This window comes from Sturnira hondurensis, unplaced genomic scaffold (genome assembly GCF_014824575.4).
Source record: "Sturnira hondurensis isolate 20B ecotype Veracruz unplaced genomic scaffold, ASM1482457v3 Scaffold0007406, whole genome shotgun sequence".
NCBI classification, from domain to species: Eukaryota; Metazoa; Chordata; class Mammalia; order Chiroptera; family Phyllostomidae; genus Sturnira; species Sturnira hondurensis.
In genome coordinates, this window is record NW_028080037.1 from 5,100,640 (window position 1) to 5,123,732 (window position 23,093).

General features: G+C 47.7%; 2 protein-coding genes across 14 annotated transcripts in view; one reads left to right on the forward strand and one right to left on the reverse strand.

Annotated features, from left to right (window-relative positions):
- SH2B3 (SH2B adaptor protein 3) overlaps nt 1-7,879 on the forward strand; it is a 34,196-nt gene extending 26,317 nt beyond the window's left edge. For 2 of the 6 annotated variants that reach the window (XM_037052110.1, XM_037052105.1), the window contains exons 3-8: nt 3,485-3,586; nt 3,670-3,761; nt 3,847-3,944; nt 4,046-4,263; nt 4,354-4,525; nt 4,678-7,879. In XM_037052110.1, coding sequence (XP_036908005.1) covers nt 3,485-3,586; nt 3,670-3,761; nt 3,847-3,944; nt 4,046-4,263; nt 4,354-4,525; nt 4,678-4,973 — 978 coding nt within the window. In that variant the 3' untranslated portion in view covers nt 4,974-7,879. The remainder of the gene's footprint in view (nt 1-3,484; nt 3,587-3,669; nt 3,762-3,846; nt 3,945-4,045; nt 4,264-4,353; nt 4,526-4,677) is intronic. The other 4 variants (XM_037052109.1, XM_037052107.1, XM_037052106.1 and 1 more) reach the window with 4 other exon arrangements.
- An 893-nt stretch (nt 7,880-8,772) lies between these two features.
- Nucleotides 8,773-23,093, reverse strand: part of ATXN2 (ataxin 2) — a 100,914-nt gene continuing 86,593 nt past the window's right edge. For 5 of the 8 annotated variants that reach the window (XM_037052103.1, XM_037052096.1, XM_037052098.1 and 2 more), the window contains 6 exons: nt 22,266-22,398; nt 18,087-18,140; nt 13,208-13,353; nt 12,368-12,595; nt 9,990-10,158; nt 8,773-9,171 (listed from right to left, as the gene is read on the reverse strand). In XM_037052103.1, the coding sequence (XP_036907998.1) occupies nt 9,143-9,171; nt 9,990-10,158; nt 12,368-12,595; nt 13,208-13,353; nt 18,087-18,140; nt 22,266-22,398 (759 nt within the window). In that variant the 3' untranslated portion in view covers nt 8,773-9,142. The remainder of the gene's footprint in view (nt 9,172-9,989; nt 10,159-12,367; nt 12,596-13,207; nt 13,354-18,086; nt 18,141-22,265; nt 22,399-23,093) is intronic. The other 3 variants (XM_037052100.1, XM_037052101.1, XM_037052102.1) reach the window with 2 other exon arrangements.

Sequence of the window (23,093 nt, forward strand, 5' to 3'; positions counted from 1 at the left end):
TGTGAGGGTCTGAACTGCCCCTCCCTACCATGGAGCCCCCGCGCTGGGCCCTTTGCTGCTCCATTTCCCTGCAGAAGAGGTGGTCACAGCAGGGTCTGGCCCCACATGGGAGCCAGAACTCGCTGTGTTACACAGAGGTGCATGGAAGCTTCTGCCTAGTTTCAGTGCCCACTGAACAGATTAACCGCCCTCCCAGGCTCACCCTGCCCTCTGGCTCCTTCAGGTTCTTTGGTTTTTAAAAACAAACTCAGAGACACCCAAGTATATCATGGGCACAGTCACTCACAGTGAGACACACTTTATTTTAACATGGACTACACTGCTTTGTATTCCCCTTAGCTTAGGGCATGTAGGGCACAGCACGTGTGAGCACCACTGCAGCATGCTGAAGGGCACATTATGCGCGTTACAAGCAGGGCCTACCACGCTTGGGGGGGGGTGCACAGGTGTGTGCCCTGGAGCGCCCTGCCCTGCAGTGGACCCTCGGCCTCAGGCCCCAGCTAGTCACATCAGCCCTGTGGAGAGAGGCTGTTCCGAAGCCCAGAAGAGCTCCTCCGGGTGAGCGAACTAAGTAAGGCAGGAGGGCTGAGCCACTTGTCCAGGGCTGTGCAAGAAACAGAAGGGTGAGGCCTGGACCCTGAAGCCCAGAGGGATAAGGGGATCCAAGCTCAGACAGCAGCAGCTGTAGAAATGCCAGCCCTTCTGTGAGGACAGTGTCAGAGCTTCTTAGTGGCCAGCACCGGCGCCACAGTGGCTGTGGGGAGCCAGCCATGCTCCCCAGGAGTGGACGCTGCAGGACGTGGTGGGTGACTCAGCTGCGTGCACCACAAGCACCTCCAGTGGCTGGGCTGTTTTGCTTACCTAAGCAGTGTGACTCCCAGGGGGGTCCCCAGAGCAGCCGCTTGGGGGCCGGGCTTGCTCTGCAAGGCAGGTGAACTAGGGCACGAGAGAAGGGAAGACCGGCGCCCCCAGTGTTCCTGAGGCTGCTGGGTTTGGGTTTGCTTTTCTCCATCACGGTTCTTGGTCAGCACATCTCTGAACTGGGAAGGCACCCGCTTTTTCCCCCACACAGTGGCTGGTGCTCTGAGTCCTGCTCCAGCCTGACCACAGGCGTGGCTGTCCTGTCTCCGTGTTGCTCCCACCTGCCCCCCGGACCTGGGGCAGCATGGAGTCAGACCCACTGCTTCAGATCCCAGCTCTGCACCCAGAGCCGTGCGACTCTGGGCAGACAAACGGGCCAACGGGGGCAGTTCTCAGGGTCCCAGGGCCACCGTGAGTGTTGGAAGACCCCATGTCAGGCTCGCCCTGCAGGCAGATGGGAGCCAGGAGTTGAACATCATCTGTGCAGCCGGGGCTCCGTGGGTGTGCAGGGGAACCCTGTCCTTACCACTGCCCGCCAGGTCAGCAGTTCCTCAGCTGCTGGGGGTGGAGCTGGCACGGAGGGCTCCACATTCAGAGTGAAACCAGTGGCTTTGCTGCNCAGTTCTCAGGGTCCCAGGGCCACCGTGAGTGGCTCGCCCTGCAGGCAGATGGGAGCCAGGAGTTGAACATCATCTGTGCAGCCGGGGCTCCGTGGGTGTGCAGGGGAACCCTGTCCTTACCACTGCCCGCCAGGTCAGCAGTTCCTCAGCTGCTGGGGGTGGAGCTGGCACGGAGGGCTCCACATTCAGAGTGAAACCAGTGGCTTTGCTGCTTAATCTCTGCACTCACTGGGGCTGGGCTCGTGGCCAGGCCTGGAGCAGAACTGAAAGGGAGACTAGGCCTGTTCCCCTCTTGGCCTGGCCTACTTCCTCTCCATGATCCTGAGGCCAGGAGCCAGCAGGGAGGGCGGGGGGGGCCAGGCAGGGCCAACTGCAGAAGCAGAAAGGAAGGAAACAGCCCTTTGTACCTCACCCATTTTGCAGACAGGAAACGGGGGCTCCGAGGGACCGGCTGGCTATGAAGGCTGCGGGGCACAGAGGCCCCACTCCCCAAGTGTGCTGGTGTGCCTGTGTAGTACTGGGTGAGGCTGCTGTGCCCCCCACATCTGACTCCCAGGCTGAGATGTCGGGGTGCAGGGGACACGGGAGACAACCTGGAAAGGTGAAAAGGCTGGGACTGACTAGTTGTGCAACCCCTCGCTTCCTCATTCGCACCATTAGTGCAACAACGCGGCAAACCCCGGGCCAAGGCTAGTAGTGTTTCCTCGAGGGCTGCTGCTGTCTGCAGACTGTTGTGTCCAACGGGCAGGACCAGGACCTCCCAGGAGCCCTGTGGGGCATGAGCCAGCCCTCTTGCCAGGCTGCCCTTTCCTCTCTCTGTTCATTGGCCTCCCTGCTGATGGGGAGGGGCTGTGTGTCCACAGCACGGTTAAGCACATCTCTGTGGGGATCAGTTCTTCCACCACCTTTTGGAAAAGGCAGCTCCTGGCCAAGATGTGCCCTTCTGGGCAGAGGTGGTGGAGGTTGGCTCCTCCCAAGTCTGACTCTTGTTTCCACCTCCCCCACCCTGTGCTGGCGCTTTAGGGGTCGCGGTATTCCCCAGCAGCGCCCAGCTACCTCCTGGCCCTTGGAGAAACAACCCATGGAGACAGGGGAGCTCAGCTGGGCCTCCTGTCCCCAGTGCATCTCTGGCTCTTTCCACCATTCTTACCTTCTTCTGGCCTCTGCTGGAAGTAGCCACCGTCGCTGGCCAAGGGTTTGGGGACCGATTCTCGCCTATTCTGAAGCTTGTGTGTGGGGGATGTCAGGGCAGACTCCTGGGTTCGAGGCTGTGACTGGGGCTGGCCCTGCCAGGCTTGCCCCTTCGGGCATGCTGACAGAAGACCCAAAGGTCTGAGGCTAAGCTGCTCCTCCAGCCCCTCCTTGTCCTGAGACTTGAAGTCAGGACAGATTAGTGAGCTTTGGGAACTGGATGTTCTGGCGTTCAAAACCTGCTCTCCCGTCCAGGAGTCCAATGGCTTCTCCCCCAAGATGTGCATTTCTTCCATAAGCTGTGGTGACAGGAGGTGCTTCCTGGAGTCGCTGTTAGGCCAGAAGAAACCCATACTAGTGGGAAGCTAAAGGCCTGACACAGACTTGGGGCTCCTGGCAGAGCCAGTCAGCACCACAGAGAAATGGGACTTGGGTTAGAGACCCTCATGTCATATGTCCTCTCTGGGCTTGTGACAGGGGTCAGGCAGTCCACATGACATGGCTGCAGGAGGGGCTCTTTGCTCCAATGGGGGAAGAGAGGAGCTGTGAGCAGGCAAGCACATGTCAGTGCTGGACTGCCCACATGTCCAGGTGGAGGGGAGTCGACCCTCAGCCCACACAGGTCTCTGGGGACCTCAGTGTGTGTGTAGGGGGTGCTCCAGAGGCTAGAAGGACCCTCTGCGGGCTCCTGAAAGCCAGAATGCAAGACCTTCCTCCAGACCTGGGGTGCCCGTTTAGCAGCACCATGAGCATGCACTCAGCAGAAAAGGGCCATCAGGGGCAAGCCTTGAGTCTCTGTCTTGGTCACCCAGAGTTCAAAGCCCAAGCTACAAGCAGCCTGCTCCAGTGTCCAGGAGGTCCGGAGATGCACACGCCTGGAGATGCCCGACAACCTCTACACCTTCGTGCTGAAGGTGAGTGACACAGCTCTCTGCACCCAGGGACAACCCCCCCCCCCAAAAGGATCCCATACAGCCGTCCCCTTCCTCCCCACCAGGTGAAGGACCGGACAGACATCATCTTTGAGGTGGGAGATGAGCAGCAGCTGAATTCATGGATGGCTGAGCTCCGGGAGTGTACAGGCCAAGGGTAAGGTGCCTCCAACTCTGCTCCTGGCACCGTTTCCCCTCCAACCCTGATCTGCCCAGAGCCTTAACCCCAGCCTCTCTTCCAGCAGGCTGGAGAGCGTGGACCCAGAGATGCATATTCCCTCAGCTCCAGAGCCCGGCATGTCCAGCTCACCGAGGGGCAGCACAGAATCCCTGAACCAAGGTCAGTGGGTCTGGGCCCTGGTGCTCTGAGTATGTCCGAACCCAGCCTCAGCCCAGGGTATAAGGTACCCACAAGGGGTCACCATTACCCATCTTCTCTAGCAGGGGCTTCTCCTGGGGGGTTGCTGGACCCAGCCTGCCAGAAAACAGATCACTTCCTATCCTGCTATCCCTGGTTCCATGGCCCCATCTCCCGAGTGAAGGCAGCTCAGCTGGTTCAGCTGCAGGGCCCTGACGCTCACGGAGTGTTCCTGGTACGGCAGAGTGAGACGCGGCGCGGGGAGTATGTGCTCACATTCAACTTCCAGGGCATAGCCAAGGTATGGGGCAAGACAAGTGGGGCTGTACCCCCACCCCAAGTTCAAGGCCCGTAGCGGCCACTGCCTGAGCCACCCCTCCTCCCCCCACAGCACCTGCGCCTATCGCTGACCGAGCGGGGCCAGTGCCGAGTGCAGCACCTGCACTTCCCCTCGGTCATGGACATGCTCCACCACTTCCAGCGCTCACCCATCCCACTCGAGTGCGGAGCTGCCTGTGACGTCCGGCTGTCCAGCTACGTGGTAGTCGTCTCCCAGCCACCAGGTGTGAACCCAGTGCCCCTTGGTCAAGGGGGGTGGCTGACCCTGGGGGCCTGCTGCAGACCCAGGGAGGCAGAGACCTCGTTCTGTGTCCTTCCAGCACGTCCCTGCCCTGTGAGCACTGACAGTGTGGTCTCTTTGTCACTTGGTCCCCAGGTTCCTCCAACACTGTCCTGTTCCCTTTCTCCCTCTCTCGCTGGGACTCAGAACTGGGCCTCCCCCACCTTAGCTCTGCTGGCTGTCCACGAGGGCCCGGCCCGGAGGGCCTCCCAGGCCAGTCCTCTCCCCCAGAGCAGATCTTCCACCTGGTGCCTTCGCCCGAGGAGCTGGCCCACAGCCTGCGGCACCTGGAGCCAGAGCCCACCAGCCGTGCCCGGGACTCAGACTATGACATGGACTCCTCCTCCCGGAGCCACCTGCGGGCCATCGACAACCAGTACACACCTCTCTGACAGGTGGCGGGAGCAAGCACCGAGAGCAGAGACAGGACTTGTGAATGTAACCGCCTTTCCTTCCTTTCAGAGAGAGTTGAGGGACCCTATTACCCGTCCTTCCAGTCTGGACGTGACCCTTCCACTGGGCCTGTTAAAGGGCCCCTCCAAGTTTCAGCCTGGCTTTCTCCTTATTGTTTACAGATGTAGTTCTTGTCCGCAGATGCCACTGGCCCCTGCCCGGGGTCCCTCGGACCAGGCAGCGGAAACTTGTTCCCTTTTTTCACTGACACTGTCCTAGCTGATGACAGACTTTCCACCCGAGGGGAGGGGGTCATCAGGAAGCCCAAAACACTACCAGCCCTGGATTCCCCCGTGGTTTTCCCGTTGTAGCTTCAGTGCACATGGCCGCTCTGCGGGGCCCCCACCACAGGTGACCACACCCATCCTGCTTCGACACTCAGCCTTACGACTAAGCTCAACAACGATGTTAAACATTTTACCTCAGATAAATTTTTCAAAGGATTCAGGTTTAAAAACTAAACCAAGCATTGCTTATTTCGCTGCACTGTTCAAACTAACACCGGGTTTCTGCAGTCGGAGACAGCTATGCAAACCCCACCTGACCAGTGCCCGGCCGTCTAGTGAATCCTCATGACAGTCAGCTGCTGCTGAGCAGCCACTGTCCTTACTAGTGCAGAGAAGTGACGCGTGTCACCCTTTCAGGGGAATTCAGGCAGTAACTGAAACAGGGTGGCAAGTTCCTGTTGCAGCCTGGTGCCTTATGAGTAAAAAACTGGACTCCGCTTCACAGCAGCTCTGTGGCAGGAGTTAAACTGGGGGTGAGGGAGCGACAGGCACGAAGGGACCAAGGCCTCTGAGCCTGTCTCGTGACCCTTTTACCAGCAGGGCCAGCTCAGAGCCCCCCAGCTAATGGCCTATTAAGTTACCCCACTAAAGGTTTCCAGCTCGCACTGGAGCCAAAATGGAAGCTAGGACTCCAGGCCACAGTTCTGGAGGACCTTCTGTGACAGCCCACAGCTGGCACGGTCCTGCTCCGCACGAGGAGGAGCTGGGGCACACACGTCTCCAGCACCCAGGGAGGTCCTACAGTACAGACTCCCACCTATGCTTCCTTCCCAAGTGATACAGTTCATAGGGGGGCTGGCTCCTCCCAGACAAAGCTCGGTGACAGGACGTGAAGTCAGCTGCTTCCAGGGCCAGCAGAGCCCTTTGGTACAGCCAGGGTCACTGAAGGGGCCCCTAGGAACTTGAGTCTAGGGAGTTCAGCATAGTTCTAACGTGTATCGATACACCCATCAGTCAGTCACAGGCTGAAGGCAAACCTTGGCCTAAAACTAACTGCTGCCTGCCTTATCTGGGGTTTGGTCTGCTCCCTCCAGCTGCACTCTGTACTCTAAGAGGCCAGACTTTTGCTTCTAGAATTTAGTTTTCTGTTTTTTCACTGGGGGGCAAGTAGCCACCTCTTTATTTTTACTTTTAAAACCAACATTCCTGGGTGTTTTCACAGGCTGTAAAGCAGATCCAACCCTGATCCAGACTTTTGGTCCATTTCTAAGGACAAATTTTCTACCCGCCAAGCAGGTTTCTCTAAGTAATGAATGCTAACAAAGGGCGAACCAGATGAACAAGCACTATTTTGAATTTCTCTTTTTTAAAGAGCGCATCACAGACAGTCAATGCTGACAGGTCACTGGTGCGGGAAAGGGGTCAAACCCCAGCCACCCCATCTGCGCTATGACCTCTCCAAGCCGGGGCACACTCACTTAGCAACTGTGCCACGTAGAGTCCTCAGGCAGCGCCGAGAGGCACGCCAGACACAGCAAACGAGCAGCTCTGACCCAGCAGCTCTGACGCCCTGGCTCCCAAGCTCAGACTGAGAGAACGAGAAGTCACCCACCTGCAGGCTGCTACCATGTGAAGTGTTCATGAAAAGCATTTTTTTCTAAACATGTCCGAGTTGCCAGGACAACTCAAGTACATTCTGACAGAAAGCCCTGTCCCAACCTGGGAAGAAGTGACACCGAGCCCAGGCCTCTCCCTTCTGCCAGGGCAGGTCGGGGTGCACGAGAGGGAGCAGTGGGCCCCTTGGCTGGACGCCCTCACAGTGACCCTACAGGTGGCAGCCAGCCCCCAGCACGACAGCACCTGCCACCCTCCTTCCAGTCCCGACGTGACCACTGCTGGTGGCAAGAGGCCAAGGCCACAGCCTCTGCTGAGAGCCCGCGCTCGGTGCCAAAGGGACAGTTGGTGCCGCGGGCTCGTCGGGTACCCCTGATGGCAGACGCCGAGGGCGGCCCGACTGCCCTAGCACCACCGCTCCCTCAGTCTGACTCTAACGGGCTTTTACAGACTAACAGTCACCAGCACCAAAGAATTAAGTCAACTAACCTGCCTTGAATTTTAGACCAGCAATCCATACGGCTGTATCTGGTATAAATCTTCTGCCTTTGATCATTTCTGGACCGTGTAGGAAAAAGGAATAGCAATCATTAAAATCTTAGACCAGAGAACACTATTTTTATATAACAGTTTAACCTAAAGTCAAGGCCTTGAACTCTTCCCTTCCCTAGTGGTTGCCCGTGGTTTCTTCATGCTTCCATTCGGGGCTGAGTCTCTCATCACAATGTCGCGTGGGCTCTGACACCTCCCACAGGCTAGAGGAGCCCGCAGCACCTTGCCCACCGCCTCTCCACAGGGACGCACCTGACTCCAGTGTTTGGTTGGAATAAGAGCACATTGTAACAACACAGAAAATGGATTCATCTTGTACCATTACAGGCAGAAGGTCTTTGGCAAATTTTTATGTATTGTTTATGTACTGTATAAGTAACTTATTCTTGAATAATGCAAATTTTGCTATAGTGTACAAATTGCTACATATGAATTAAAAAAAGTTTTCAGGATCTCGACTTGTTGCCAACAAAATTTAAAGGCTCCATCCATCACAACTCAAGTCTCTCTAGAACTTGTGCCCTGCTCAACACTTGTGTCCCTCTGTCCTCCTCCCACAAGTTGGGGACATTCACAGACACTTAGGCACCTACAGCCACAAGCCGCTCTGTACATCACTGCATCTCTTATGCCCTCTGGGTCTCTTTATCAAAGGTTTTTCTTTTCTCCCCCACCCCATCTGTTTTTTTACAGTGAATTTTTATTTTTCAATTACAGTTGACATATGATATTAGTTTCTGGCAAATCTAGGATCACAGCTTTTTAAAACAGTATCTCCTGCCCCCTACTGGTAAAACAGACAGATGCCTGAATCAGGACAACCGACTTAACGCACACATTCATCCGGGTCCCAGAGATTCTAAAAAGGAAGCTTACAGAATCAGCGTCAGGCTGAGGATGTGGATTTCAGCGCTGCCCACCTCTGGCCAGCCTTCCTCCTGAAGCAGATCTCTATCCACACCAAAGAGAATATCTCAGTCTCGTCTTTTTCTAGAGAAACCTTGAACCAGAACTAAAGGTGAAGAAGAAAAATCATTTGACAACTAACCTTCCAGGGTATTAAGAAAGCACACTCAGCCCTCCTGCCTTGATATTAACTAGCAGCTTATACAAACACACACTAACTGGTATCAGTTTTTAAAACTTTTTTTATTTTTTGATTTTTTTAAAGTTTTTATTTTATATTATCTACAAAGTAAAAGTTTTCCCCTTAACTTAAAAGTCGAATCACTGTAGACAGTGATCACTTCATCAAACTTGATTTATAAATAATAATCCATCAGTTTGACGGTAAGAATTTACTGAAACTTTGTCAAGTTTAGTAAAAGGGTGTTCCAAGTCTTGATTTTTTTTTTTTTAGCAGTAATCGCAGCAAGAATCACTCTTGTTACTTTTGCTAGCTGATGTATTCATGACTTTTGAGGGTCATTAAAAAATAAATAACTTCCAGTTTCAGCAAGCAGAGCTGGGTACTTGCAGGACTCTGAAACAGCGTATGAAAGTATGGGACAGCCCACAAGTCCCTAAATGCCTCTACTCGGTCCAAGTATCTTCCACTGCCAGTGAACTGTTAGCATTCCTATCGGCTGTTACAAGAAATCAACATATATTTTTAAAAAACAAAATAAATGAAATTCTAGTTTTCTGTGCTTCCAGTTGGTAGAAGCAGTAGAAGGGAGGAGGGAATTTGGCCTTTCGGTTCCTCCAGGGCAGCCTTACAACTGCTGTTGGTGGTGGGCTTGTACTGTAAAAAAGAAAAGTGAATATTTAAACAGAAAACTGGCAACACCGCACATTAGCCTAGTGTCTCCACAGCACATGACTGAGAACTATCCTGGTGCTAGCTGAACCAGACTCGAAAGTCGGTTCACTCCCCCCTCCCATCTGCACCAAAACGGGGAGAGGGAGGGGGGAGGTGGAAACAAACCAGTAAGACATAAAACCACTTCAGATAAACTCCCAGAAGACTTGTTGCTCATGGGGCAGAAAAACAGGCCTTAACGACCCCCCTCCCCAAAGGCTAGCCAAGCACCGGCACTGCCCTCAGAGGAACAGGTCAGACTGAGACCTCACCGTGGCAGCCATCAGCATTACAGCACGACCGCAGCCTTCTCTCCCTGTCAGGGCGTAGCTGGAGCTAACACTACTCTCAGAACCGATCCGCACACAGCGCTTTCTCAGCAGTAGTTCTCTCCAGAGCTACAATCAGACTGTCCTGCTGGTCGCCCCCCACGTCAGACTTTGGGACTCAGGAAGGAGACGCTGCCCTGTCCAACCTGGCATAAACAAGGAAGGCCAACTGAGCCCTAGGCATGCACCAGCTCCACAGAATGCTGCTGCTGCTGCTCAAGCCAAACCCTGTACCATCAGAACACACACAGACTCGGCTCCGGAAGCCTCAGGCCCTGGCACTGGCTGATTGTCACAGTCCCTACTGTGCACACTGACGGGTCTCGCTAGTTCTCAAATGTGGGGTTTGAAGTGCTGGCCCTGCCTGCCATTCGACCTGTGCGAGCAGAATGCTTTGGGGTGCCCGGCGGCCCCTGCACACACACGCCTCACCTGAAGGGTGCGTCATATAGGGGAAATGCGCTGTTGTCGAGACTGGAATGGGCTGTAGTGCACTTTGAGCGAGGGCGGCCTGGGGACCGCCGGGTGGCTGTGTCGTCATTAGCATCATTGGCGCATGGGCAGTTGGATGAGAAGGAACCATTCCTGACTGTACATGAGCCTGAAACAGAGAGCTCTTTTACGCATACAGGCAACATCTCCAGCTTAAACAACATGTCAACTGTGTTCCTTTCATGGGGCTGGGGCTCTCAGGAAAAGGCAACAGTGGCCCTTGGGGCCCTTTCTCTGGGGACACTCCCTAGTAGAGCATAGTTGACCTACAGACATGCTTTGCCCTTTAGCAGATCGACCCTGCAAGGCTGAGGGAGCAACGCCCGGAGAGCCGGGGGGAACCAGGCCACAGTGTCCTAGCCTTCAGCACTCCTGATCACTGGATGCTACGTGTGAGGCGTGGTCTTCACCAAGATCAGACCCCCGACCCAAGGGCCACACACGTTCAACTACAGAGACAAGATGTAATCATGCTTCAGTCTGGCTTCCGTGTGGGGCCTGAAGCAGTAAATAGGTCAGAAAGCAGATCATTACCTTATGAGCAGGGACTGTCGAGTTCTGTTCTATGGATCCTCTCCTTGTTTGCCCCCCAATGCCCACCCCTCCACGTCTTGCCTGCTCACCAGCACACCTCAGTGAAGACCGAGTCAGGGCAATGCGAGAAGAGACCCGGCCCCCTCCACTCTGCTACAAGACATGCTGATGCAGCAGCAGGAGGAGGAAGACGCAGCGAATGGCTCCAGCGGGACAGGGAGGAGCAGTAAGACAGAACCCAGGCCAGCCCAATGTCCCTGTACCAAGCGACAGTGAGTTCAAGCTGGTGTCACTGTTAAGTTGGGAAGGTTTCCGTCAACCCAAACAGGCAGATCTCAGCTGTGCAGGGACGTGGCCAGGCCAGGAAGAGCCATCTCTGTGCCTCCCCTACCATGCACAAGTCCACACCGTGGTAAGCCTCGAATGAAGTGCTGTTTCATCTTCTTACATAGTCCTCATCTTACATATTCAAATGGGCCCATGGCATACCTGGGCTTCCCTGTGTTAATCCATTTTGCTCTTTCAGCCCAAGAACACAAAAGTGAGGTTTTCAGGAGTCCCAACCTACATGTAAATCCACATACCTACTTAGCCACCAGCCACTGCTCGACATCTACCGGACCCCAGCTCTCACAAAGCTCCTGATTCAGCCGAACCGTGCGGCCCACACCTGACCAAAAGAGCACCCCTCCCCGCCATCGACAGCAAATCGTCCCCCGCAGTGCGCCACACTACAGCAACTCCCCGGAGCTGTCAAACTCTACGACAAGGTCACCTGAGAGTGCCAACTGAGCCGCACCTGCAGCCCCTACCACGCCAGAGCCTCGATGGCACACTGTGTCACATGACAGGGAGTTCAGCCAGGCAGTCTAGCTTAGACCCACCTACATGCTGTTGTGAAAGTGGCAAAGACATTGAATACACAGCAGACTCCCCCTCCACACTTCCAGGGCGGACCTCGAGGACAGCACTAGAGCCCGACTTCAGTGCGGCTCCAACCCCTCATTAAGAATCTAACTTGGCCCTGGATTGCACTGGACCTGCGCCAGCCGCTGATGCAGACAGCAGCCACCAAGTGGCTACCACACCTTTCCCCCTTAGAAGCTGACACTGGGGGTGGGCTCCAGAGTGCATCCAGGGCTGCTCAGTACAAACAGGAAGACCTAGGTGCTTGCGGCTTCTAGTTATGCCGCCCCAAAGTACACAGCCAAGCCCTTCCAAGAAGTACGACACGTAGTCAAAGCAGATGCGTGGGTGACCAGAGAAAACAAGAGGAGAGGTTCCTCTGGGATTCACGTGACTGACACTCGGGCTGGCAGGCCCAGGGCGGTCAGAGGGTTAGACACGTGTTCCGGGCCACCCTCCCTGCCACGCTTTCTGTGCGTGTGTGTGCAAGAGCACATGAGAGACTATATATATGTATGTCTACATACATACATACATACATACATATATATATATATCTCAATGAAGCTATTTAAACACAGTGAAGCAGACACAGGAAGGAAAGGGGGACTGGGTTGCATTCCAAAGTCAAAGATATTTATACACTCTCAGCTGGGAAACGTTAAAGGGCTGCCCATTAGGCAACTTCACTGATCCCATTACAAAACCACACGAACATCCATGTAGGGCCAGATCACATGTATTTGAGCGGGAAAAGGGAGACAGGCAAATCACACACAGGGTTTCCTAGCTTGGAGAGCATCTGGCTCTTTGCTGCTTATCTGGTAACCTTCACACTCGGCCTGGCCTTTACAGAAAGTTGCCTAAAGCTGGTTTACCTGAGGTACGTGGGCCACATGGGGTGGGGTGGTATACGCCGGCTGAACATGAGAAGGATGGATCGTAAAGACGGTCTGTTGTGCTGTTGGGAAACTGCTCTGTGGTGACTGCGCATTGGAGGCGGGTGTCATGGAGGGTGGGGTCGGAGCGAGCCCCGCGTGGTAGATGGCCGACTGCTGCTGTGGGCCGGCCAGATGGAGAGCCTGTGCAGCCTGGTGCTGATGGTGCTGTGAAGTGACAGGACAGGGCTAGGAAAACCACCCTTCCAATGAAAGGCAGCGAAGGGCCACACACACACAGCTGAGCTTCGTGCATGGAAAAGCCCCCCGCCAGCCCGTCCAGACGAGGGGCGATGGCCAGCACCGAGGCTGGGGGGGAGGGGTCGGAGCAGGGTGGGACCCACTCAGAGACCTCCCTTATGGGGTACAAGCCCCAGTCTCAGCCTGGCAGTTACAAGCTCTCGACCAAAAGCATGACTGCTGCCCCAGGGGACAGACAGATGTCAGAGATCCTTACCTTGGGTAATGGTTTAAGAAACTAATAGGAAAAAACACTTACTATCATATAAGTATTAGGAATGGAAAAAAAAAGTCCCAAGCAAATTTCTCGTTCCACGTGAAATTAGATTTTTCATTACTGATGTTTCCAGAACTCAAGTCATCTTATTCTTTGACTTAAAACCAGCCCCGGGGACGCAGCCTGCAGAGCTGTGCAATGGCTCCGGAAGGCCGTGCGAGGTGTTTGATCGTGTGCTGCCTGGCTTCTGCCTGGCAAGTGCAGGGAGCGCTCAGCAAGGAGAAGAGGAAGCAATGCCTGTAGGCCTCTGAGCCTCTCCTTACCTGAACAGGACTGGGTGCAGGGTGACTTCCGCCATGCTGGCTTTGCTGCTGTCCGGTGGGGGTGGCTGAAGGCTGAGGATGTGGAGTATGTGGGTGCAGGGTAGCATTAGGGTGTGCATACTGCTGAGCAAGGGAGCCAGTGGAAACTGAAGTGGAAGAAAAAATGCAGTGTGTACAATTGACACCTGATGATCTTAACAGATCCTCTACGCCTCATCTACTGAGTTTCTTGAAGCTCAAGGCCTAATTTATGCTATTACCAATCTCTGTATTTGACTCCATTCAAACCATCGATTTTCATAAAAAAATAAGTGATGTTATTTCTTAACATTAGACTAGCATTTATTCACATAACACAGCTGTATACTTTACATTAAAAGCGAATTGGTTTAAATTTACTCAACATAATAACTAAGTTTTCCTGAAAAGGTAACATGCGCATAAACACTTCAAACAATCTCTCTCTCTCTCTCTCTCACACACACACACACACACACATTCTCTCTCTCTAGCTCAAGGCCATCATCTGGCTAACCTCACCATGCTACTGCCCTGGAGCTGGCGCTGTGTCCCATGGGCACAGATTATATTGGGGCTGGGGATAAGGGACCGGATCAGGTATGTGGCAAGGTCAAGGTCTTATCTTCAGGGTCAATGACCACAATTTTTCTCAGCTTATCACAGAAGCCACCTGGGCTCTCCCTATTCCAGGATCTCTCATCTTGCTTCATAAAATCTAGTACATAGAATTATCTAAACTACATAGAAAAGTGAACTCTCTCCAAAAGCATCTCAGCCTTTAGAAAGAATTTTACTTGTTAAGAGTAACTTTGAAGGAAACATGAGGAGCCATTTTACATAACAACATGTTCATTAAAGATAAGAACCCAAAGCCAATTCTTTGTGACTCTCAACACAGACCAGACCTTGGTAATAACACAGGGAGGTTAGGTATAAATGCATTTATTCATGTCTTCCCAAAAGAGCAATTTCAGAATCAAAAGCACAACATTAAAAGATGGGTCCACTGTCCAGTAACTATCAACAGCACACTGATACAAAGCAAACCATGATGGAGCAATGAGCTGAGTCGGTGTCCCAGCAGCCCATGACTCTCGGCCTTCTCCAATCACCACTCAAGTTCTTAAAAAGCTAAGCCCAAACGTATACAGATACAGAGGGAGCTGATGGGGACAAGCAAGCACCACTTTGGGACCAGGCACCCTAACTTCAGCAGGCTAGAGGGCAAGGCTGTTGAGGACTATCAGAGTAAGGGGGTGAGCCCCACGTCAGTGTCACACAGAGGGGTGGGCAACAGAGCAGTTCTGCAATGCCCGGCACTGCGGGGCCAAGGGCCACCAACACTCTAGCCCAGCTGCTATCTCCCCAACCTTGTGTATCTTTTAAAAGAGGGAAGGACAAGGCAAAGAGCCAGTGCTAGGATCACCTGTGCATCCACTGCCAACACCACAGCGGGTGTTAACGCCCAGATTAGATAAACAGAGGGAGCACCTGTGTTCTGACACTGGGACATCTCCCTGACCTGTACGAGTTCACACACACTGAGACACATTCACAGGACAACTGTGGCAACACAGTCGCTGAGTGGTTTTTCTTCCCTTTAAAAGAAAGTTTCCATTTAAACATTTTCGATATAGTTGGTATAAAGTATTATATTTCTCTGGGCGTTTTTAAGAAGTCAGTGACTATTTTCTGGGAGCTAGGAAAAATAAAGTGCTAACTGCTAGACTCGTTGTGCCATAAGTCTATGAAAGCAGTCACAGACTTCTACTTTACTGGCTCATTAAAAGGCCATTCTTCACCAAAAGGCCATTCATCATGCTCATAAACGTTCCGATCCCCCAAACTGTCTAGGCAATGACTTAGTCTGAAATATTTGACATAAATATTGAATCTTTATTCTTGTAAAAATCTTACACTTATTTTTCAAATTTAAGTGATGAAAACAGTCAATCACATACAGCTAGTTGATGGTCAGACAGCACAATCCCACCACCACAGAAAACTCCACCAGACAGGGGTGTCTAGAGCTGTTTATGCTCCCTCATTTTCAAACCCTTAGTATTAAAATATTCCCTACCTCCAAGCTTCTTAAATGTTTTATTTGTAGCAATATTAAATCTGGGCAAAAGCAATTCTCGAGTCCCACAATCTACTAATGAGGTTTCATGAAGTAGAGAATCTCAGGGTTTCTATTTTTTAAAAGTTTATCTGTTCAAGAAATTTTTGTGCTAACAAGTTTAGATTTCACTTTTAATTATCTTTTAATTAAGAAAATAAGTAACAACAACAACAAAAAAGCCCATCCTTCCCCTACTCTAAACACTAGAAAACTACAATGTACTACAAGAAAGACTAAGCAGATACAATATACGAGTCTTAAGCAGCAAGTAAAATTTAAGGCAGTTAATTAGAAATATTTTCCTTTGTTCATCTTCTTGCTTAAGAGACATAAAGCAAGTACATTGTCCAGGAACCCCTTTTCCTCCTCAAATACACAAATGGAATGGCTGGCTAATTAAGTGAATACTAATAACAAAAAAATATAGTTTGGTTCCTTGAAAGGCCAGGAGAACGAGATAAAAAAAGTGGGATAGAAGGAAAATTAAAAGGCTGGGAATGGGGGGAGTTGGAAGGAAAGAAAAAAGGTAAGAGGAAGGAAACCAATATAGAATAAATAAGAAAAAAATAAAAGAGGATCAGGGAATAAGAAGTGGAGAGCAAAGAGCGGTAAGTTCTGGTCTTCAAGAAGTGTTTCATTTTGCCCTGGCTGGCGTGGCTCAGTGAACTGAGCGCAGGCCTGTGAACCAAAGGATTGCGGTTCAATTCCCAGTCAGGGCACATGCCTGGGTTGCAGGCCAGTTCCCAGCAGGGGGCGCACAAGAGGTGGCCATACATTGATATTTCCCTCTCTGCTTCCCTTCTTCTCTAAAGATAAATAAAATCTTTAAAAAAAGAAGTGTATCATTTAACTGCTTTTATTACATATACTCATTAATTTAGCTATAAAGACTTCAGACAGGTTAATGATAAATTGAATTTTCTTCTAAAGTCTGACTTAGCTATTCATCAGTAAAACTTCTGTTTATATAACTTAATTTACCTCCATGAAACCTGGATCAGGTCAAGCAAATCAAAGAGGTACTGGCCAGACCTGGGCCAGAATCCTATGTGTTGTGTTCCTTGAAATAAATGCTTAAAAGTCTAAATACTGGATTTTAAAAATCCTCCTAACCACATTCCAAAAATAGTTTCCTAAGCCATGTTCTTACTGAAGTCAATTCAGTCCATAAAGCTAGCTATGTGTCGTAGTTTGTGAGTGGGTTTGTTAATTTTGACCTTGGATGCACAAGTCATGAGGGATCACCAGCACTGCAAAGCTTTAAAAAGAAAACAAAGCAAACAAAATCTTCCAACTTTTAAATCTGATGTTAAATTTAGAAAAATGAAGAGAACGACAGTTGAAAACTACTCGAGGGGAGTAGAAGGCAACCTGACCAAACCATGATAAAAAGGCTTAGAAAGGGGGGGTGGGGTGGGGAGAGGGGAGTTCAAGCAGCACATAAATTACAAATTGCAGCCCCGCTGTTAGTTTCTTTTAAAAAGTGCTGATACTCATTTTTAAGGGAAGTCATACTAAAGCAGTTAATGCTTAGGTGTGATGATTAAGGCCCTTTCAGCTTACTTACCAGGAAATGACTCCAAAACTAACAGAGACAGTAGGATGGTGAGGGTAACTACATTTGAGACCTCAAATTGAGTGTATAAAAAAATGAATTACTGACACTGTCTTTTACATACTATATCACATACATAGTTTTCCTTGAATAGTATTCACATACAGCAAGACTCCTTTTTAAAGAGTATCTATTAAAGGATTAAATTTGTTAACATTTCCTAGCACCACATAAATAATATTGATACACTTATTTTTGGATACCAAGTCATGGCATAATTAATAAAAATTTACGTCAAAATGTTTTCTAAATGCTTTTTGAAATCTGGCATTTAGCAGATTTAGACACTGAGTCATTCAAAAGTAGCTCAAAATTTAGTCTCTAAAATAAAATTTTAATCCTTAATATCCTTGAGGATATTGTATTTCACATAAAGTGACACATGACTGGCATAAATTTTTTACGAATTTGTGCAAGTTAGTACTGTTTCTATTCAAATTCCAAAAGTCCACGACTAGCTTTATTTAAAAACTGACCTACAAATAGAGAAAACACACCTTACAAGTTCACTTCCAAAAGAAAGCTCTGTCCAGACTTTCTGCCTTTAGGAGCAGTCATTGCCTTTTCACTGGTGGTGAGAGAGGGCCAGTGCTGCCAAGACCACCTCTGTGGGTCACGCTTTCCTGCTTAAACCCAAATATTTTAAACCTTCAGTCATGCAAAGACTAAAAAGACAGAAATGTTTCCACCTTAGTTTTTCAACTCTATTCAATGCAACATCCTGGTAAGAAGAATGAACTTCTTACCAGGACAATAAAAAAACCTAACTTTTTTAAGTTTGTTTTTTTTTTATTTTTTTAAATACTAAGTTTGTGGCTTGGTTAAAAAACAGGCTATTTAGGAAAAGTGTCTCACATAAGGAAAATATCAGGCATTTCCAAAAGTCACATGTTTGCTTGGTATGCAAAAATTGATTTCTGAAACAACTCAATTTTTAAACTCCAGCTTTCTTAAGCTGGGTTGTATTTCCTTTTTTAAAACTCTGAATTATTTACAGATATATTTTTAATAATTTTGTCTGGCACAGGAAAATACTGCTCAACAAGTCTACTCCCTTAACATGTATTCTTTAAAAAGTGTTTTACTGTTCAATTAAAATTAGTATAAAAAACCCAACTCACTGGCAAAGTAGAAAGAAGGGCTTGTCTCCTTGTTGTATGGTAATTTGGGACATGCTGAATTTGGGAAATAGAAAGGTAAATTAGCCTTTTGAGGTCTGCATTGTCCTAATTTTCTGGAAAGGTTGACATATTTAGTAATTTCCTTTTGTATCCATGCATAATTCATTATTCTTATTTCACAAGAGATGGCAAGCACTTTAAACACTGCTATGAAAAACTCAGTAAGATAGGGCTGAACGAAAAGACACTTTTCTTCTGTGCACTGGAGTGTCAAGTTCTGCAGGCTGACTTGCTTAAACAAAAGGAATAAAATCATTATCTAATAAACAGAGCAACACGGCACTCCACTGATTAACCTGGATACCAAAAATGTACCAAAATAAAATAATATTCACCAAGTTTAATTCAAAAGACAAACAATTTTGCACATCACTATTAATAAGTCATTATTCTGTAAGATGTTTATCAGGCATCTGGTAGTGGATCCAAAAACTTAGAAATGTAGTAACAACAATATTAAACATGGGTGCGATACTGTTTTTACTAAAATGACTGCATTGTGTGTGTGTGTGTGTGTACACACACACTTGGAAGGACTCACACCCAAACATTAACAGATGTTGTTGGGGGAGGGTAATAGGTGCCATTTTAAACCTTTTTGCCTACTTCTTTTCTAATTTATCTGCCTTTAACTACCAAAAACAAACCAAAGAAGATTCTAGACCTAACTCTTCCTGAAGGCTTTATATAGAGAAAGTTCCGTAATTACTAGTTCTGAAAGGGAAAACACCACTGCCATAAAAGAAGCAGATGAATTAGCAAACCAGATATTAAGGAGGGAAGAAAGTGACTTCTTCGGAGGGAGGATACAGAGGCAGTAATGAAAGTCAGGATTAAGGTCAAAGAGATGAAGTCCTTAAGGTCAAGGTCCTTTCTAAGATAGCTATTAGAATGTATATATGTATCTTCTAATAATTAAACTGTTCAGTAATCTGTTAGCATATTTATATTAAATATAGCAAAAATGTAAAAACAGTGTATCAGTCCCTCATTTCACAGTCATTAGTGGTCCTTTCTATTCTCAAAGCCTTTACTATGACCCCATCAATTAATGAATGAGAAAAAGGTGACACAATTATCACCAACATCTGGGTGCATATGGCTTTGTTTACATAAAAAGCTTTTAAAATCTATAGATGGAATGTAGCTTAAAAAGAAACAATTCATATTCAAAATATTTGGTTCCTTTTGGAAAAAAATATAAATTGTTCAAGGAGGATGAGTATATCAGTATTTCTACACAACAGTTTCATTTTAGTTTAAAATAATGTACTTAAAATTTATCTGTATTTGCCTGGCTGGCGTAGCTCAGTGGATTGACCGCAGGCCTGTGAACCACACGACTGCGGTTCAATTCCCAGTCAGGGCACATGCTTGGGTTGCAGGCCAGTGCCCAGCAGGGGACTCACAAGAGGCAACCATACATTGATACTTCTCTCCTTCCCTTCCCCTCTAAAGATAAATAAATCTTAAAAAAAATTTATCTGTATTTGTTAAAAATCTGTATTTGGCATAAGTAGGATTTAGAATATTTAAAATAATCAAAATAAATTACTGAAGTATCAGTGAATTTACTTTAGCAGATTAAATTACTATTTATGACAGCAAAGAACAAAGTTAATTCCTTAGTGTTCTCAAGGTATGAAGTATCCAAATGAATCTCAAGGAATCAGCAAAAATAATACTAAATCCACAGCCTTGCTCTAACCAGCCCTTGTCAACAGACATCAATTAAATACAACTTGTGTAAGTTACGGGAGAGTCATTCATATTTAGTTGAGTAACTTTCTCCTGGCATTAAAGAACTGGCTTTGATGGCTAGTAAGTCCAGTGTTTTGCTTTTGTTTGCAACATTTCCTATTTACCCATACTTGAATGGACTTCATGGTCCAAGGTCAAGTGCTTTTCAAAGGAAATGTTCTGGGAAAGTAGTTATAAAAACCGCTAGTGCCTCAATTAACAGTATTTATTGTACAGATTGTTTCAAATTGGTGAGGTTGTTTCAAACCATCCGAAAGACAAAGCCAGATGTTGGCACTGAGGAAAAAGGTCCTGCTCAACATCACAGCGTCACTACAAACCCTCAAAACCATGGGTGCACAAGAGCTGCTCCCTAAAAGCCTGGGAAGCTTTAACTCACGAGTTTCAGATCTTAATCCAAGAGGAGTATGCCAGACAATGGAAATACTAATTGTTTTTCTACTTGTTATATCATGATGCATTTATTCACCAGAAATATAAAACAGTAATAACGAACTTTTCACCTAACCCTTTAGCAAACTGAGAAACTGTTGAAATGTATAACAATTGCATAAAAGCCAACGTGAGGCATCAACGGTGCTTTTCCACACATACTTAGTCCTGGTGAAGACAACGAAGGACTAGCCCATGAAAGGAGATCGTAACCAAAATCCTAAGTCAGTCTGTCAGTATATTCTTTTTTTAAAATTTATTGATTTTTAGGGAGAGAGAGAAAGAGAGATTGTTCTTCCACTTATTTATGTATTCACTGGTTAATTCTTGTGTGTGCCCTGACTGGGGATCAAGCCCAACACAACCTTGGGGCATCAGGACAATGCTGTAGCCAACCAAGTTCCTGGCCAGGACTATATTCTTCTTCTTTTAAAAAGATTTTATGTATTTATTTTAGAGAGATGGAAAGGGAGGGAGAAAGAGAGGGAGAGAAACATCAATGTGCAAGAGATACATCTATTTGTTGCCTCTTGCACATCCCCAACTGGGGGCCTGGCCTGCAACCCAGGTATGCACCCTGACCGGGCATCGAACTTGAGATGTTTTGGTTCATAGGCTGGCGCTCAATCCACTGAGCCACCCCAGCCAGGACTGAACTATATTCTTGAAAGAAATGTAATTACATCATTTTTATCTAAAGGACATAATCCATAACAGAAGGTCTAAAGTGATAATGCAGAAAATTATAATCAGACCTAAGCATTCTGTAAAATTAGTTACAGGGCTGTCATCAGTTACGGCCCTTCCCGAGCCTGCGGGACAGGAGCCCACCTCCAGGAAGAAAGAGCACACACCAGCCGACAAGTGGCAGGGAGGGTGAGTGTGGTTGCCCGAGTCCCATTCCTGCTCACCTACTAATGTTAGAAACTTGTGTAAAGTTAAAAAACCTTTATACTCTTAGTCATTTAGAAAGTTTACAAGGGGTTTTAAAAAATGAAGTGTCCATGTAGTTACATGTAACTGTGATTTCATCCTCACAGTGGTTATTCTTTTCAAATCTCTCTCCTCTCACTCCAACAAACTGAGACGCCAAATCCTGAATGACAGTATGGGAGTTCCCGGGAAAGTGAAAAACAACACCTACATCTGAATAAAACTAGCACTAAAGTACATTTTAAAAACATAAATATGGTCAAATCCATGAATTCTGTATTACACAAGATATAAATGGAATTCTTGTTTCAAATTCTCAACACTGAAAACCACATTATTTTAGAACTTCAGACAGCTGCTAACTAAATTGACCTGTACCAAGTTCTCTGGCTATAATATTAAGATGTAATTTTTGCTTATTATTAGACTTATTATATGCATTTAGTTTGACACACAGTACTAGTCATTTTCATCTTACCACTGTCTATACTTAAAGTGTGAATGTTTAAAGCAGATCTAATATTACACAATTTTGAACACTTAAACTACAGCATGATGCAGAAAACAGTAACAATATAAAAAACAGCAGTAAGGCTATGTGATACCAGGAAGCCCCAGAGCGAGAGGTGGAAAGTGCTGGAGAGCGCTTTCGTCACAGCACAACTCTCCCGCACGCCTTGCACAGGACGCACCAAATGACAATGCTGACAAGAAGAGGCGAAAAGGCGTTTTTCTCCACAGAAGAGGCTTTCTACTAAACACGTCATTACACTCACTTAAAGGAGAGACATTTGAACAGAGGACTTTCTGAACAGAAGTAATTATCAGCCAAAGACTTAAAAAAGCAGGTAAGAAATACATCCTTTCTTCAATTTCTTTACCTTCAATGTCATAAAAGGCCAAGTTACTCCTAAAGAGTATCTTTTCAGAGCTTTAAAACAGATTAAGAACTGTCAGCCACACACTAAAAAAGACAAAGAAAGTGCTTCCTACCATACATTGCATGCGTCTGCTCGTGGGCCCCGTACTGCGCTGCTGAAGATGACACTAAACCAGGCTGGGCGTGTGCTGCTGGCGCCATCATTCTAGCGTTGCCCTGTATTACAGGGCTGTAGACATGAGGGTGCTGTGTTCAAAGAAAAATAAAGAAAAAACACTCAAATATCAATCAGACTCACTCAAGCAGATTTTAGTTAGATGTTTTAACTCCAGTGTCCACCCGCATTTCCAAAAAAACTCTGAAAAATCTTTAACTTGTCTTGGCTACTTCTTTCTAAATATTTAAAATAATTGACAACCTTCTTTTTTCTTTTCAGATTTTTTATTGTTATATATTTTTTGATTATACCATTACAGTTGTTCTATTCCCTTCATTCCCCTCCACCCTGCACACCCCTCCCCCACCCTCCCTTTAGTTTATGACCACGTGTCTCAAGTTCTTTAGATTCTGTATTTTCCCTACTATTCTTGCCCTCCCCCTATCTATTTTCTACCTACCGTCTATGCTATTTTCTGTACCTTCTCCCCCATTCTCCTCCTCCCACTCCCCTGTTGCTAACCCTCCATGTGATCTTCATTTCTATGGTTCCACTCCTGATCTAGCTGGCCTCTTGGTTTGCTTTTGTTTTAGGTGTGGTTGTTAATAACTGTGAGTTTGCTGTCCTTTCACTCTTCGTATTTTTTATCTTCTTTTTCTTAGATAAGTCCCTTTCACATTTCATATAATAAGGGCTTGGTGATGACGAACTCCTTGAACTTGACCTTATCTGAGAAGCACTTTATCTGCCCTTCCATTCTAAATGAAAGCATTGCTGGATAGAG